The 16675-nt window shown below is 39.3% G+C and overlaps 1 protein-coding gene across 26 annotated transcripts in view; it reads right to left on the reverse strand.

Moving 5' to 3' along the window:
* The window catches only part of LOC108493986, a 288034-nt gene that overhangs the window by 68469 nt on the left and 202890 nt on the right, over positions 1-16675 (reverse strand). For 8 of the 26 annotated variants that reach the window (XR_001873683.1, XR_001873693.1, XR_001873685.1 and 5 more), the window contains one exon: positions 16460-16614. The exons of the other annotated variants lie outside the window; for them this stretch is intronic. Coding sequence is in view for 3 of the 8 variants with exons in the window: in XM_017808030.1 (XP_017663519.1) it covers positions 16465-16614 (150 nt within the window). In the remaining 5 variants the exon portion in view is untranslated. The remainder of the gene's footprint in view (positions 1-16459; positions 16615-16675) is intronic. 26 annotated transcript variants of the gene reach the window in all.

A 16675-nucleotide genomic window follows, 5' to 3' on the forward strand; every position in this document is an offset into this window, starting at 1 on the left:
CCTGCCTTATTTTATTATTACAGACTCGAGTCTTTCTATAAAAAAATGGCACTGTAAATCCTCCAGCTAACAATGTAAAGTCAACGGATAAAAGAAATCTGTCAGTTTATATACCCATTTAAAAAAGTTGTGGAAACAGGAGGATCACAGTTGAATACCTTTGTGATAGCATTGAGGCATTTCAGGACAGCATATATTTCTTTACACAGTGTTTTTATGGCCTTTTTGTGTGTAATATTGCGATGGGCTTCATACACCTTCTTACACCAGCAAAATACTGGGCTGGTTACAAACACAACAATGAACATGTTCAGTGAACTTTGAGAGCTGCACATTCCTGCTTTTCAGCATGCAACTGCTTTATCCCCTGTGGCAGCTACCCACAGCTTTCCAGCTTGGAATCAGGCTTCTGTTCTCAAGGTGGATTCAGATATATTATGATACATCACTCTTGGAAGGATGATGTTTATTTTCACAGTTTTTATCCCTAACATTTTCCTAGAAAGTAACCAGCTGAACTTAGCAAGGGTTTCCAGGGCGACCTCAATGGCCCCAAGACACTTATGGCTCTACTCAGCATGCAGTGACACAAGGCAGAGATACTGGTTCCTCCATCTCAGTCCTCCTGAGAGGGATAGCAGCCTGTACATACATTGCCAAGGCTGAAGGAAAGATACACAGTTTGAGATGGACCTTAGCCTGGCTGTACTGACTAATGTCCCATGAAATAGAAATATGGTTGCAAAAAGTGAAGGATGCCCAGGCTTTGCAACAAGTGAGGTAGGGCCAGAGCTGAACTCTACCAACAGTGAGAAACAACTCCGTCTAGGTGGGTGTGGACACAACCCTCACTGTGGCAGCTCCTGAGGGCCTTTGAGAGACCATCAACACCCCAACACTGAAGTCCTATCTAAATAAATTAATTTTGCTCATCAGGAAAAGCTCTGCAAACCTATTTATGCTGTTTACAGTGAAAGTAATGCAACCAACATGCAAGAGTTTGCACAATCCAAGCGGAACACTGAATGACAGCAGGTTTGTCAGACAAGGCAGTTCTGATCCCATCAGGGAGCTACAACAAAATAAAAGTTATATTACAGGTGCAGAACTCAACAGTATAAAATAATCTAAAAAAAGTGTTAATTCAAATAAAATTGTTTGCATTTTTTTCAAAAACAAACGTACACATTTCAGGAGGAAAAGACTTCTAATATTGGAGATGGTAATAAATGCATGCATAAAGAGTTAACAGAATCCTCTAAATAGTATTGAAAATGCTGACACTCTTTGAATTTTAATGTTTTAAAAAAATCCCCTTTTTGTATTGTATATTTCCAGCTGAACAGGGCCAATCTGAAAACACTGAAAAGTCCTATTTAATGCAGAAAACCTTGAAGAAGTCACCTACTAGTACCTCAGATACCACTAAAACTGGGCTGGATAATTTTGTGGTGAAAAAATGTTCATGGTATTTTCTGCATTTGAAGTAAGTACATAAGTATGAGAAGAATCAAACTCTTTCTCATGTGTTGGTGTGACCAAAGACAAACTACATAGAGGGATTTTCTTGATATGGATTTTTGTGCGTTTTTTTACAATTTTTATTTTGTGGACAGTTGTGTCTCAGAAGTATAATACAGAAAAATTAACCATTTTATTAAATGAATTTGAGACCTTCAAGGTCCTTGCAAATGTTGAGAGATTTGGGAGTGAGAACTCAACACTTCTTTCCCCACCAAGATCTATTCTACTTTGTAAGGCTTCAGGTTCACTTCACTTCTTAAATTAGGGGTGAAACTAGACTCAAATATTGGGTCTGCTAATTGCAGTCAGATTCCTACAACAATACACAAGCAATGACCAGTTTACCAACACAAAGCCTTTATAAATGTTTTTGTTTTATAGTAGTAGTTTCACTCACTGCTAAAAAGAAAGGACAGTCTTTTAAGTAAAAGTCTTTTTTCCTCCTAAACTACTTAAAACAGGATTAATTTTAACATACTTACTAGGGGTTGGATTGCACTGTAAGCCCATTATAGCAGAAAAAGAGATGTAAAACCTCTACTGCATCCGGAGGAGGATTAGAAGACACATCCACATCTCCCACACAGCCACTGTCCCCTGCAGCTCACTCCCGTGGCAGGTACTTTGTGGGGAACCATCCCCGAAACCACAGTCTTTATTCCTCTTCAGAAGGCAAAAGCAGATTTCTGTTTTCCTGTTGTCCCCTGCACCTTTTTAAGAATCCAAAGTGTCTCCCTACGGAGAAGAAATTCCACATCCATGTCCAGATGCTAGCAAAAGGCAAAGACATTCTAGAGGCCTGTTCCAGACAAGTACAGCATGGTGCTTCACCCTGTTTTGCTGTGACTGTGAATGCTGCTGTTCGTAAAACCTGACCATGAACTCACCCCTGTCTTATAGACCAGAACATTCAAACTCAGTGAGATGTGCTACACTTAGAGTCCATGCAGCACAAAGCTGAATGTACTGTTGAATACCAAATACCACGCAGGAATAGTAGCTCAAAACCTGATCTCAGATACCTCACTATAGGTGCAGAGTAACTCCATTAAACCACAAACCAGAAAAAACCAAAACACATCCCTCTCACCCCGGTCTCATTACATTACTATTTCTTTTTTATTAAAAAAAAAAAAAAGAACAGTAAGCATTACATTACTTATTTATCCAGTCGAGTAACTTGTTTAAGATTTTCAGCATTATTTTGGCTGAGCTTTGTAATTTGTCTTGTAACATTCTTTACTATACCACATGAATGGAAAGCTGCATTTCAAAGAACTGCAAAGCCACAAGTTATGTAACAACCGCTGTAAAGTGGAATCTGCTTTAATTCATAATAGGTATAATTAGCATAATAGAAATTAATTACATTATATTTCAGTGCATCTCTAAAACACTCCAGATGTTTTACGCTTTCAATACTTCATTTGTATTTACTTAAATTCTTCTTAAACAAGGTTTGTAGAGGAACAGTACATAGACCTGACAGCTAAACACCAAATTGCTCATTTTTTCACTAGTGTGACTAAACAGGAGAAAATTATATTCTGTTTGCTGCTCACCCCCTCAAACAAGTCAAACAAAAACCTCAGCTAACAAATCTATCCAAATATAGTGTTATACAGGAGGTGGGATGAGATGATATGTCGCTCTGTACTTTGTTTTTTTCCCTGTGAAACTGCATGGTCTTAGCAAAATAAAGAAAATAAAACCACAAAACAAAGAAATAAATCAAATCCCGGAGATTCTCAAAGATATTATTTGAATATTTCACCTTCCAAATCCAGTCAGAAACACTCTGTACTTACATTTTGTCCCAAAGATTATTCTCTACCTTAAACCTTTGACATCTGTTCCTAGATAAATTCCAGTTTTTCCCGGTACAGCTTCAGCATTCCCACTGCTTACCCTATTGTTGACTGCCTCATCCCTCAGTATTTTTCCACATAAGTCACATCCCCCACCCACAACTATTTTTACATCAGGAACCTGTTGCCTGCATGGCCAAACACTTACCTACAATGCATTTTTCACTATCATGACTAAGAAAAGAGCTGTGGTTTTGTCGCCCATGTGAGCCCGGCTCGCTGCTCGCAGCCAGCCTGGGGTCTCCTCCTGGGGCCCAACACAGACAACTGGAGCTGGTGGAATTTACAGCACCGCCGTGACCTCTGCCTTTAACCTTGAAAAAGCTTCGTTATCTCTAGAGCACCCTTCTTCCCTCTGGTAACACAGACAGATTCCTTTCAGAGGCTTTTCAGCTGGAGAGAAGTATTTCAGTAATTATTCTTCTTCTGACAATTCTAATACAGAAATCTCACACAAAATGTTTGCTGCAAACTATAAATACTCTGATTTCTGATGTTTCTGTGATCTCTCCTGTCTGCACAATGTCATCCACAACACTGGTCTTTCACTAGTCAAATACAATAAATTGACATATGTATTCCAGTGATCACTACTGTCACTCTCTCCCACTTCTCCAACATATTCTCCCTCTCCTTTTCCAACTCCCCAGTTATGTCTTGAGCTATGTAGCCTACCAGGAGAAAAATCCTTCTGTTACATCCTATTGCCTCATTTTCTTCCATTTTTTATTCCTGTTCCTGTATGACTGACTTCCATGAAGAACCATCAGTTCTAGAAATATTCCTCCTTACAAAGTACTTGTCTGTGTTGCTCCTCCACTCACTCCTCTCTTAATGGAGCATTTGATAAGAGTTTTCTCTTGTTCCCTGGCATCTCCTTGGACCAGGCAATTCAATTGTTTTCTACTTAGGTCATGTCCAGCCGCAGCACAAAGAACTGTCTTCCACTAAGAAATGTCTCTTGTTTCTGACACAAGTGCAGTTCAGTACATTGCTGATCTTTCCATCCTCTTAGGTGCATTGGTTCCATGTCTTCCAAGCTACTAAGAAAGTCCCTGGTGCATGGATACAGCATATACACATTCCAGCCTAAACAGTGCTTTGAGGTACTTAGACAAGCTTTATTACTGAATAATCCAAGCACTTAACAAGCTTTAGGTATTTATCCCCCCAACAGCCCTGTAAGAGATCCCTATTTTTACCTGATGGGGAACTGAGGCATAGGAAAACTACTTATGCTACTTAATGGCAGGATATCTGCGACAACTCAGGAACCAAAGCTGTGTCTCTGATAACCCAGACTAGAATGCTAATCTAAAGACTATTCCTCCTACTTCCTGAATGATAAGGGTACAGCAAATCCTATGTATGTGGATTTTTCCCCTGCTGCCCTTGGAATGATGAGTTATTTGGACTGGCTTGAAGGCAAAGAAACAGAGCATCTTTTCCTCTCTGTGTACACCTTTAGCCAGAAACTGTTTAGCCATTCGTGTTTTACCGTGTGCAGCACTTTTAATTTTAGTCTGTGATATAAAAATGGATGGGCCTATAGCTATTACCAGATGCAGTTAAAGAAAAGAAACAACAGAAGAAAGAAAGGGGAAAAGAAAAGAACATGTTACATATGGTTTCTGTGCAGAATTCTGAAGCAACAGTGAAATCTCTGCTATTTTCAGTATCATCTTCTTTCCTTGGGAAATCACGGCCCATCACAGCATACTGATCAGCACCCTTTGTCAAAGCTTTCATCAAATAAGGAGGAAAAATGTCAAAATTCTAAGCATTGTTCTATTCAGGATGATGATATCTGCTTTCTTTACTGAAGACTGGAATTTTCTCCAGGCACCGAACAGTTCTTGAGTCTGTTTAAATGAGATAGCTCTACTATCTCATGAAGAAATTCTGCCTACACAGAGACAGCAGCCAGAGGTAGCCCCTGTGACTTTGCCAGTGCAACTCCTTAGATACAAAGTTATTACAAACTATTACCTGTATCAGACAGGTAAGTCTGCTGAGGTGAGGGGTAGGGAAAGGGGAAAGAAGAGGTAAAGGTGATAAAGACAAACACTGTTTGCAAATCATTTGCCTACTCCAAACAAAATCATAAATAAAAATTATTTCCAGTAAACAGGTAGAACTTTGGGAATTAAAATAGTTTTTGTTCCTCATAAAATAATTTTCTTTTCCTAGGACCAAAACTATACAACCTCCGGGTCCAAGTTTATATGAATTTCAAAACAAAACAAATATTCTTTCTAAATGGTAGCAACTTTATTAAACAGGGCATCTGTTTCAAACTTTCCACATCCCATGAATTGATGAAGTCAATCCAAGCCTACTTTTTATTCTCTAAGTTTCTCAAGCTAAGATGAAAAGAACATCTGATGACGAGTAGTCCATTTAAGCAACTTAGACTACACCTATATTGTTTGTTTTGTTCTTTTCCTATAGCAAAGTGTAGTTTGTGCTCAGGTGGAAATCTGAACATCTCTTATCTAGTTCACTTTATCATTTATAACCTACTAAGCAATATCAAGAATGTTGAAAATAGCAGCTTAAAATTATATCACAGAAACGGGAAGAAATGGCCAACTGTGTTCCTGGGAAGAAATAGCCAATTTTGTTCCTAACTCATTTAACATGATCATGAAACTTTTTTGTATAAAAGAATATATACTATTTTAATGATCAAGGAAGACCATGTTTTGATATTAATTCACTTCTGTAAAACTTATAGTAGCAAATATTCTTTATGAGAAGCTATCGGCGCACTACTGCTACCCTGGAAGGCACTTGCTATAATATTACAATGTTCAGACAACTCAGTTCTATCAATAGATGTTATCCCTTCTTTCCATGCACACATGTGAGCCACAATGTCCATTTATGTGTAAGAGCAGATCTAGATGAAATTATCCCGACTTATGGATGTGTCCGAAGCTGGAACTTTTAAACTGGGCCATACTGAATCTAAAGGGAAATCTCCCTCCCCAAAACCCCTCCAAACAACAACAAGAAAAAAAAGACATTCAAAACAAGGCCCTGCATGCCATGAAGTCTGGCACAATCTTAATCCATAACAAGGCTATGAATGAGCACATGGCATTCTCAAGTACCACCACACTAACATTGAGTTTGATATATCTTACAGATGGCAGTATTTTGCCACAGCAGGGAGAAGGTCTTGGCAGGGAAGCACAGAAAACAATAAACACTGAAGTTTTGAGAACTGGATTTTTAGAAACTGGCCTCCATGTTTGTGACATCTGAAGCTAGTCTGGAAATAAAGCCTTTAATTTCCTCTGTAGCTGTTGCCAAGAACACAAGGAAACCCTGAAAGGAAGAGGAGGAGACGAATGAAGCAGGATGTGGAAGGTAAGGATTCACAGCAGCAGCAGCAGGATGCTGTGGTGTCCTCCCATAGCTGATAGCATCCATGGATCCACCTGCAAAATCTAAGATTACCAAAAGTAAAACTTAACTACCAAAACCCCCTGACATATTTGTGGAGGGTAATGCTCTGGGGTACTCAGCCTTGCAGCACTCACAAAGCCCTTCTATACAGCTTGCATCTTTGTGAATCAGCATTAGCTTTCCATGATTTGTATTTACCTACAAAACCACCTCAACATAGCAAAGGAAATTAAAAGATTGTGCTACTCAGAACTAGACCTAATAAATAGCTGGACCTCAGTTAGTAGAAACCTCTCCTTGCTTCCAGTGTGGCCCAAATGTCACTGTAATGAAAAAATGTCTTCTGCATCCCTCCACTGGGGATCTGGGACTGCAGGAGTAAGGCCAGGGACACAGGGCTGCCAGGGTGGTGCAGAGCCATCGCTCTCCAACCTGTCCCTTCCCACAGCACCTACTGAGGTGAGCTGGGCCAGGCTGGGGATGGTGATCAGGGTCAAGAATGGCTCAGCCATCCCCAGTGGCCACTGCAGGCCCCAGAGCTGGCCAGGAAGGCAGCCCCTGAGATGGGATGGGGTAGAGTTGGGGTCAGGGTGGAGCCCAGCTCAGAGGGGCCCAGGGCTGGGAAGGGTTGTGGTGTGTCAGCGCCAGGGCTGAAATGTAGCTTTGAAGAGGAGGGTGAGCCCCCCTCAGGTTTCTCACAGCTCCCCTCAGGACTGGACACCTATGCCCCCAGCCAAAGAAGCCAAACATGATGTGGAAGTGGGGAAGGAATGTTCCCATGACCTTTACACGTATAATTTGTACTCATAGGTACATATGCACCACATTCTACTGCCCTTCTGAGCATCCAGGCAGTGAGTAAACACATGGCCAACCTCGCCAGGTCCACGTGGGATAGTGGTTGTTCACTCTCCTCTTCCAGTAGGAGGATTTACTCATAATACATTCCCACTCCTCCTGGAAAAGAGGAGCCAGAAGGCATGGTGAGTCACCACTGCCTCCCTGCAGTGCCCTCCGGATGCACCGCTGTGCCTCATCATCCTCCACACAGGAGAACTGGTAAAATCCCACATGATTCACAGTCTCTCACTGAAAGCAACATTTACCATCCTGAAGAAAGAGGGCAACTGTGCACAGAAGGCTTTGCAGTTTGATGGGCAAGGCTCCTAGCAAACATAGGCCTCCAGCCTTCTGTGGTCTTCCTAGCAGTGCTCCTCGACATACTGACTAAAAGCTGCTGGTAGCCTGTAAGATACTGCAAGATAAACTCCAAAAATATTGTAGGATTTAAAAACAGAGAGAAGAAAACATATGCATATCCCTGCACATGCAAGCCAGCACACAAACAAGTGGGGAAAACAAACCTCATAAAAAAGCTTCCGAAGTTTTGCTTCATTTTTATCCGTTGGTAAATGAAAACCACTGCAGTATTACTAAGAGGAAGGTCTCTGGTTTTTGTTCTCCAAAAGGTTCAGTAGTCCTTTCATTAAATAGGACTGGGAACCACTACTATAAAGCACTCATCACTGTAGCAGCAGAGATCCTCCTGAGTAAATTAGATCTGCACTGTACAGCACCGACTCAATTGAAAGGAGCTATTTGCTCTTCAACCCATTCTTTAATGTTTTTTTTAAAAAATAGATTGTTGAAAGAATGCTTTATAATGATCATTCTGCTGCTGGTAGTGGAAATACTTTACCAACAGCAGCTCTGGAAGATGTGTTGGGAGTTAGTTTTTCATATGAGATACTCATTTACTGAGGATACTACTTTAGAAAGCCAGCTTGTCATTTCAAGCATTCACAGCATTTTTCTTTTCATTTCCTTGACCATTTTATGTTCAAATAAAATCGTTCAAATGATCTCCTCAGCTCCTAGGGTTTTTTTATGTCTTAGTTTATGTCTTTATCTTTTTATTCAGTTTCTCAGCTCCTGAAACAATAAACACTGCTGTTATCATAAGCAAGGTACTGCTACCATACATAAGCAATCTAGTCCTGCTTTCTTTGTGACATGTTCCAGGTTAAGGAAGGAAGCTAAAGGTTATACTAAAGCCACAAAACAATGGATTTTGTATCCTGGTTTTTCCCTCCTCAAGAGCTCTTCCAAACTGCCATTAGGCATACCTTCAGCTTCCAGCCTGTAAATCCAGAAGGCAAATGAGAAAAGCCACCATGAGCAGGGTGGCACAAATCACATACTAGGCTATGCAGGTAACAAAGGGAAAAGCAGCTGCTACTTTTTTTGCAACACAATGCCAAAGTCTACCTTAAAAAACTGCCCAAAGCACATCAGAGATGGCTAAAATTCTGAGACTTTCTCCATCGAATTGCTCAATACCTTTTTCCTCAATCTGCACTAGTTGAGAGCTTTTTAAAAAATGAGCAAGCATGACTCATTTTTATGACCAATGCACCATTCGCAAAATGCTTTCCAACCAGATTGCAGTTCAAATAAGACATGTGTATTGTTGCAAAACAAAATATGCTGGCTGAACAGAATGTATTCATCTATATTAGTTTTTCTTTCTAAATCCAGCACACTGGGAGCTAAATTAATCTGCTGAGTGCTAAATTCATCTACTGAGAGCTACTGTAGATTCAGGGAAATGTTTTGAGTGCTGTAGCAAACAAGTCTCCCTCACTCAGGAGCCCTCTGTGGGCTGTGGGTGTTTTAACCATTTTGTCTGCTTCCAAGCAAGCGAGCAGCTGATAGATGAGGGAAACGCTCATTGATTTGCAGTGGCAGCACCACAGCCAATCAGCCCTGGAACAAGGCACAATCACGAATCTCTCCAACTATGCATATTTATATGCAGCTGTCGTACCTCCGAGTCTCCAGGGAATACCGAGTGCCTGTGTGGCCACCAACACACACTGTGCTATCCTGCAGCCTGCTCTCACTTAACTATGGTGGGGAAAGATGGAATAGACTTAAACACATTTCATTTTCCCTGGCTGGGCTACCCCAGCAAAGTGCATGTCTAATATGAGTACTCTATACTCCCATAAATTCTTATTCCAGAGGCATTTTCAGAGGGCCAAAACATTAAAAGGAAACAAAGATCTTGAAAGAATGTGTTTTCAGTAGTGTAGGCTGAGCTACAACAATACAGTAACAGAGACAAGCATCTTGCCAACAGTGCCAGTATTGAGGAAAGGGTAAGAGAAAGAACTTTCCCTTGTGCCAGCCACAGTGGCCGTGCATGGGCAGCACCCAGGGGTGCTAGACCTGTCTTGTGAATGTAACTCCTCCGCTCAGAGATGGGGGACAGGGGTTTGGAAGAGTGATGTGGGGTTTTCCTTTCGGCTCGGCAAACTGTAAGACTTGAAAACATAACCAAAAAGGGAGAGGTCTGTGGAGCTGAAAGAGAGAAGTCTGAGCAGAAATGCAAATAGAGAAATGGCCTCATAAAAGAGAAAACACAGCGATCTGGCACTTGGCGGGACGTTAGTGAAGTAAATGCACTGAGGATTCAGAGGGGACTGGCTAATCTATTTAATGGTCAAACCATTAGTAGTCTACTGAAGGAGAATGACATTTAAAGTTGTTTCTCACAGTGTACGGGTACACAAAGCTTCTGCTGACTTGTATCAGAAGAAAGCCAATAGTGGAACCCAAACTGTGCACCATCCAAAAGGAGCTGAAACAAAGCCTACAGCCTCCATGTACAGGTGAGTTTGCCTGCCTGCGGTCAGGCTCCTCACAGCTGGGCTCACTGGCACATTTCCCTGTGGAAAGTCATCCTAGGAGCTCACTTGGGGTTTTTACACAGAAGACTAGCCCTCTCAAGCTGGACCTTGCTGTTCAAGCAAAGCCATGCTTGCAAACAAGGGTGGCACACAAAAGGCTGAAATCCAAAATCATTACAATCCAAAGTCATAAATAAAATTCATGTTTATATATATTCCTAAAATATCTTCACTGAGTTGCCAGGAATACTTGCATTTGCTACTCCCTTGCAAGCAAGCCTTGCTAAGACATAAAAGGGGGAAAAGAAAAGGATAGAGTATTTACAATTGAAAAAAAGACTACAATTGGGTTTTATTTATTGTGGCAATCACATATAAATTTAACTCCTACTATGAAATTATTCTCATATTTTCAGTTCCAAAGAACAATAGAAAAAGGCTACCACTAAATGCCAAAAAAAGAAACCTTCTACATGCAGTAGATATATGCTAAATAAAACTGCTAATCTGAGAAAGATTGTTACAGAAATCTACATCATTATAAGATCAAACTCCAAGTGGTATTGTATCAAATTGATGAAAATCTTGTATGGATCAGGAAATGAAGCAAATGGACCTATTTTATGTTCAAGTTTATTACTGAAAATGGGTTTTACGATTTGCTGTGCATAGTTAAAGTGCTACCCAGACAAATTACAGCTGCTCTTTTAACCTGAACATAAGATGGCACAGTTCCAGCCAATCTGAAGTATGGTTTCTAGGCAGGATGTCAAATCTCAGCCCCCTGGGTTCCAGAATGATGGATTGAACCTTGAAAGTTGCAGCAGAGCAGCATATGTGATTTCTGTACTGTATTTTGATCACTCATGAATATATTAAAGCATGTCCATGCATGCTATTCAAAGCTTTGGTTTATTGCTTTAAACTATCATTAACAAAAAAAAAAAAAAATTAGCACCTTTTTTCCAAAGGTAAACAAACACATAATAAAAATGTAATGCTAATTTAAAGGTAAAAGAACTGGTTATAAATTTGTGGGGTTTTTTGCTTTGTTCACTGAAGAAAGCTATTAGATAATGATGCAGTGAAAGGACACCATTTTAGACGCCAGATCTCCTCACAAAACTATTGGCATATGCTGCCTACACATTAAAAAAAAAAAAAAAGAAAAAAAAAGAAAAAAAAAGAAGCCATGAGTTTTTGCATTATCAACTAATGCAAGTACAGAACAACAATGTTTTTTAAAACAGTTTTTGGCATGCAAACACACTGTCCAAATGTTAGACATCAGACACACTTCTCCACCTGCTCATTCAGATGCTCCAAATGTTGTTATACTTCCATTTCCTTAATTTATTTTCCTCTCTTTTGTGTTCCTTTTCCCTTCAAGAATGTTGCCCCTACAAAATTATAATTAATCCAAGGAAAGATATCCCTCAAAATGCCCTTTGGAAAGCTGGGGGAAGGTGGAGGATACTAATATCACATATGGAGGCTATTGCAGTGTTGACCTGGACTGTGTGCTCGAGGAGAGGCTCCTGGGACAGGCAGAGTCTCCTGTTGGGGAGCTCTGGGCTCAGACCCTGAACACCATCACAGCACAAGAAATAAACACGTTAGCAACATCATCATATTGCACATTGAACCCCACTGAAGTCTGTAGCTGTTCAAGATGCACATAAATGCACACTGTAGAGTTTTTGGAATCAGGGACAGAGCACAGTTCCTACAAGACTGGGGCAGCTTTGAGGGGAACTCGCTTTTAATAGAAGTAAAGACAAAAAAAAAAAAAAAAAAGGAGTGGAAAGTCAACATACAGCAATTTAATGAATGACTTGTGCAACTCCGCACTGTTTTAAAAGCTCCTAATTTACATACTTTTCAGCTAGTTAATGTCTGCCTCCAGGACATGGTTTTAAACACTGTATTAACACTGTGACTTTTCTGCTTTTTCAACTTCTATGGTTTTACTCTTCAGAATCCCCTTGTTTATGATGACAATATAAAATACTTTAACTTGCAATTTAGTAACAGTTACCAAATTCTAGGTCAAGGTTGGCTTTGAATATATCCTGAAAACATATTATCTATATATTTTACATCACATAGTACAATTTCAGAATCTGGTTAATTTGCATTTCTGCAAGACTATTAGTTTAAAATCACATTTTTAAAGTTTTTAAAGTTATTACATTGGCCAAGACCATAGTATAGACTCACAGAGAAGACTGAGAGAGGGAGGCACCTCTGGAGTTTTGCTGGGCCAACCCAGCTCAGAGCAGGCTCAGCCAGAACAGGTTGCTCAGGGCTGTGTCCAGTTGGGTTTTAAATATCTCCAAGGATGGAGAATCCACAGCCTCTCTGAACATCCTTCTTCCTTGCTGGCCACACCCAGAGTAAAAAGTTCTGTTTTTTTCAAATCATCTTTAAACAGAATTGCTGTCATCTTTTCACTGAATGCCACTGAGCCTGGTTCAATCTTCTATACTGCATCACACTAGTTCTGTATAGACATCATGCACATAATGTGTTGTATTTAAACATAAGAAACTAAAATGGCCAAAGTTCATTAGCTTACGAACATGTCTTCCCATCTTTCCAATTAATTTTTAGCATGCAGTTGAGGGCATGACACCAAGAACAACAAAATAAGGAAATAAGATGTTCTAACTTAAAAAGAAAGATGGCAGAAATCCTTGTTATCTTAGTGTCCTGATCTTTGCTCATAAGCATGTACAGAGAAACCAGAAATAACTGGGTGAAATTCAGTTTAGATCCTCAGGGTTTAAAAATACCAGATTTTTTTGGTGAGTTTCAAAGGAAATTAAGCACTGAGATTTCTTTGAAACCTAAGGCACATCAGGTGTGAAAAGCAAACCCTTTAGGTTTTCATTTGTTCTTCAAACAACACCATGGACTACAAAATAGGTTTAAAAATTTTATTGTATTTAAAGTTTCTAACATCTTCTTTGTCACTACTGAACTTTTTATAATAAAGGCTATGAAGAAACACCTTCTCAAATTGGAAGTATAATTACACTGAAGTTAAAAGGAAGTTTCAATTTCAAAATTAATCCAATACATGTTTTTAATAAAGGTGTGGAAAATTAAGAATGTGAGTCTCAGACATTACGTAGAATTTGCAGCCTTTTGAAAATTTGTATTTTTGAAATTTAATTGATTCCATATGCAAAAAAAGGTGGCTACCAAAAAGCTGCAGCATCACTAAGAGTTCACCTTTTTATTAATATCCTAACTCTATGTATGTTGTAGACTATAAATAAATTTACCAACAGAGTTAGATAAAGCTAATTAATTAGCTGTAACATTTGACATAAGGATCACAATTGTTAATTGATTATACTCTATATCAAAAATAAGTCTGAATGAAATCTAACGTAAACTGATGCTGCTCTTGGCCAAACTCCTTCAGTCAGTGAATCACCATGAACAAACGACCTCAACAGTTCCCCAATAGTATGAATTTGTCTTTTGTTTGTAATTGGATCATTTGGTATTTTAACTGGCCAGCTTTCCAGGCTTATGATCCTACACTTTATCATCCTTATGCTTAATTTGGTGCCAATTGCTGAACACTTCTTTCTTAGTTATTTCATTCTTTGATTCTGGCAAAACTGGGAGAACTGAAGACTTTTTTACTAAAAGTTAAAGCAAAGAGGACACAGCAACAGCAAATCCTCCAAACTGCTTTTACAGGACTTCTGGAAAACAAAAACAAATAAAACAAACAAAAAACTACATACCTTTCTGCCTCTGCCATCATCGGAAAGTCTACTGGGCAAGGTACAAGCTGCAGAGGTTGGATCCCTCTCTGATACAGGTACAGGGACCACAAACATCTCAGTCCAAGCCCGGGCAATGGAGCAGTGAGGAGAGAGCTCCAGGCCTCGGCCAAGACAAGCCAAACAGGCAGCTTTCCTCTGCCTGCCACAGATTCTGATTCAGGATATTACTCATCACCCCCAGCAATGAAATTTTGACTCTACTGAAGTCAATGGCAAAACACTTGTTCAGCAGGGCCAAAATTTTGCCTGAGTTTATTACTGACTTTATAGCAGTGACAAAATCTGATATCCTATTTCCAAACTCCTAAGACACCAGCTGCCTTCCTGTTTAGGATCACACGTTACCATAATGTTTTTCCAATTATTAAATAGATATTTGTAGCCATAAAAAGGAAACCAAAGAAGAAATGAAAAGGAAAGCAAGAACAAAATAAAGGACTATTGCTAACATTTAGCAGATATGTTCTAAGTACAATAAATGAATTTTCCGATGTAAAGGCACCAGTTTATTACCAAAATACTTCTTTCCTTTGGATGGAAACTAAGTTCTCTTTTGTCTTTTCTTCCTTTATATTTTTTTTGGTTACTATTCATTATCATTAAATTTCCTGTAATTAAAACTGCTGAATTAAAAACACATGGCTGCTTGTGAAGCCAATGCTTCACAACATACTGACATCCCAGAACCATGTTTAGCCAAGAAAAAGCAGATCAGCTTTCATTATTGCTACAGGATTTACTGAAACTTAGTACAGCTACAAGCTCTATCTATTGCCCTATCACACAGTACCTCTACCTGTGAGTATAAGCACTGCACAACTTAAAAGTCATCTTACAGAGCACGACATTTTAATGTAAAAATCCAGTTCCCAAAATGTGTGCTGATTTGACTTCTGAGAGCCCATATAATAAGTTCGGGATATCCATTATTTTAAACTAACTCAGAAACACTTTTATGAGATAAAATCAAGGAAACACCACTGAAACAATACATTTCTAGACCTCACTGGCCCAATAATTTTCCAAGAATATGGTTTACCTGCCACTTCCACATTTTTATGTGGTTTGCTTTGTCATTTTACAATTGTAGTTTATAATGCATTATTCACCCCAACCTGCACCTGTCAGTTTTTTTTGGCTTCACCTTCTACCTGCAGAACTAGAGAAAAATTGCTTCTTTAAGGAACTTTTTCACATCACAGTAATTAAATACTAGATAATTCTTTTCAAGTAATATGACAGCTGCTTTCAAAGGAACGGAGAGAACCACTGCGCAGAGAGAGATGCTGCCTAAAGATCCTGAAAATACCTGTGCTCACAGTTCTGGTGTGGCCAACTTGCTGTGCAATGCCATTCCTCAACTACTCAAGGGCATTTCAGACCATGTCTGCTTTTCACATCCAGTCCTATTCTCTGATATGTCTGAGGATATATATTATCTGACTGGCATTTAGAGAAATGCATTACAGCAGGTTTTGCAGGATGCCATTTGTGTATTCATAATGAGCAGAAAAAAAACAGGAATGAACTCTAAGTACTGTGTGAAGAGCAAAGGGCAATCCTTTCAATACAATCTCCTTTTCAACTCTCATTTTATGTGCTTGGCCTATTTTTTGAAATACACAAAAATGGCAGGTTTTGCATCCTTATGACGAGTACTGTATGTGGAAAGGCACAAGCCAACTTCTATATTTATACTCATCTTTCAGATGCAATATTGACATTTTCTTAGATTATAATAAAAGCTGTAATGACTTCAGAGTTGGTCTCCAGGAATAAAACTGACTAAAATATGTGTCGAAATACATAAATGAGAATTTTGCAATGTACAAACTTTCAGCAAATATCATCAGGCAGTATGTTCTCTGTGACACAGAACTTGTTCCTTCCAGTGTAAAATACAAGAGAAGGATCATTGTTTGGAGTCACGCAGCACCCTCCATAATTAAAAAGCAAGGCAAATTTCAAAGCATGAGAAGACTATGCAATATTTCAACTCTTGGAGAAGAGAGAGAGGTGGGAATTTTGAAATTTGCTGCAGGCCAATTATGAGAATCCTCCTTTAATTTTCCTCAAGCTTAATAACGCACATTACAAGAGCTCAAAACAAAGGGTGATAATTTTTCTGTAGCTCAGCTTCCGGTACCTAACTTACCTCATTTAAGAAGGCACATTTCCATGCCCATCAATGGACAGAGAGGGGCTCTTCCAAAGGGAAATTCCAATTCCCTCTTTTTCTGAGCTGTCTTTTAACATCAGATTGTGGAAATATTCCAAAAACTCTTCAAGAATGGGTGCCCAAGAAGCATACTACAAAGTAAAGGATTCTAATGAGTGATTATTAACTTCTGTCTGCCTCCACTGAGTGCAC

The sequence above is a fragment of the Lepidothrix coronata genome, unplaced genomic scaffold (genome assembly GCF_001604755.1).
Source record: "Lepidothrix coronata isolate B3197 unplaced genomic scaffold, Lepidothrix_coronata-1.0 Scaffold21, whole genome shotgun sequence".
Taxonomy (NCBI): Eukaryota; Metazoa; Chordata; class Aves; order Passeriformes; family Pipridae; genus Lepidothrix; species Lepidothrix coronata.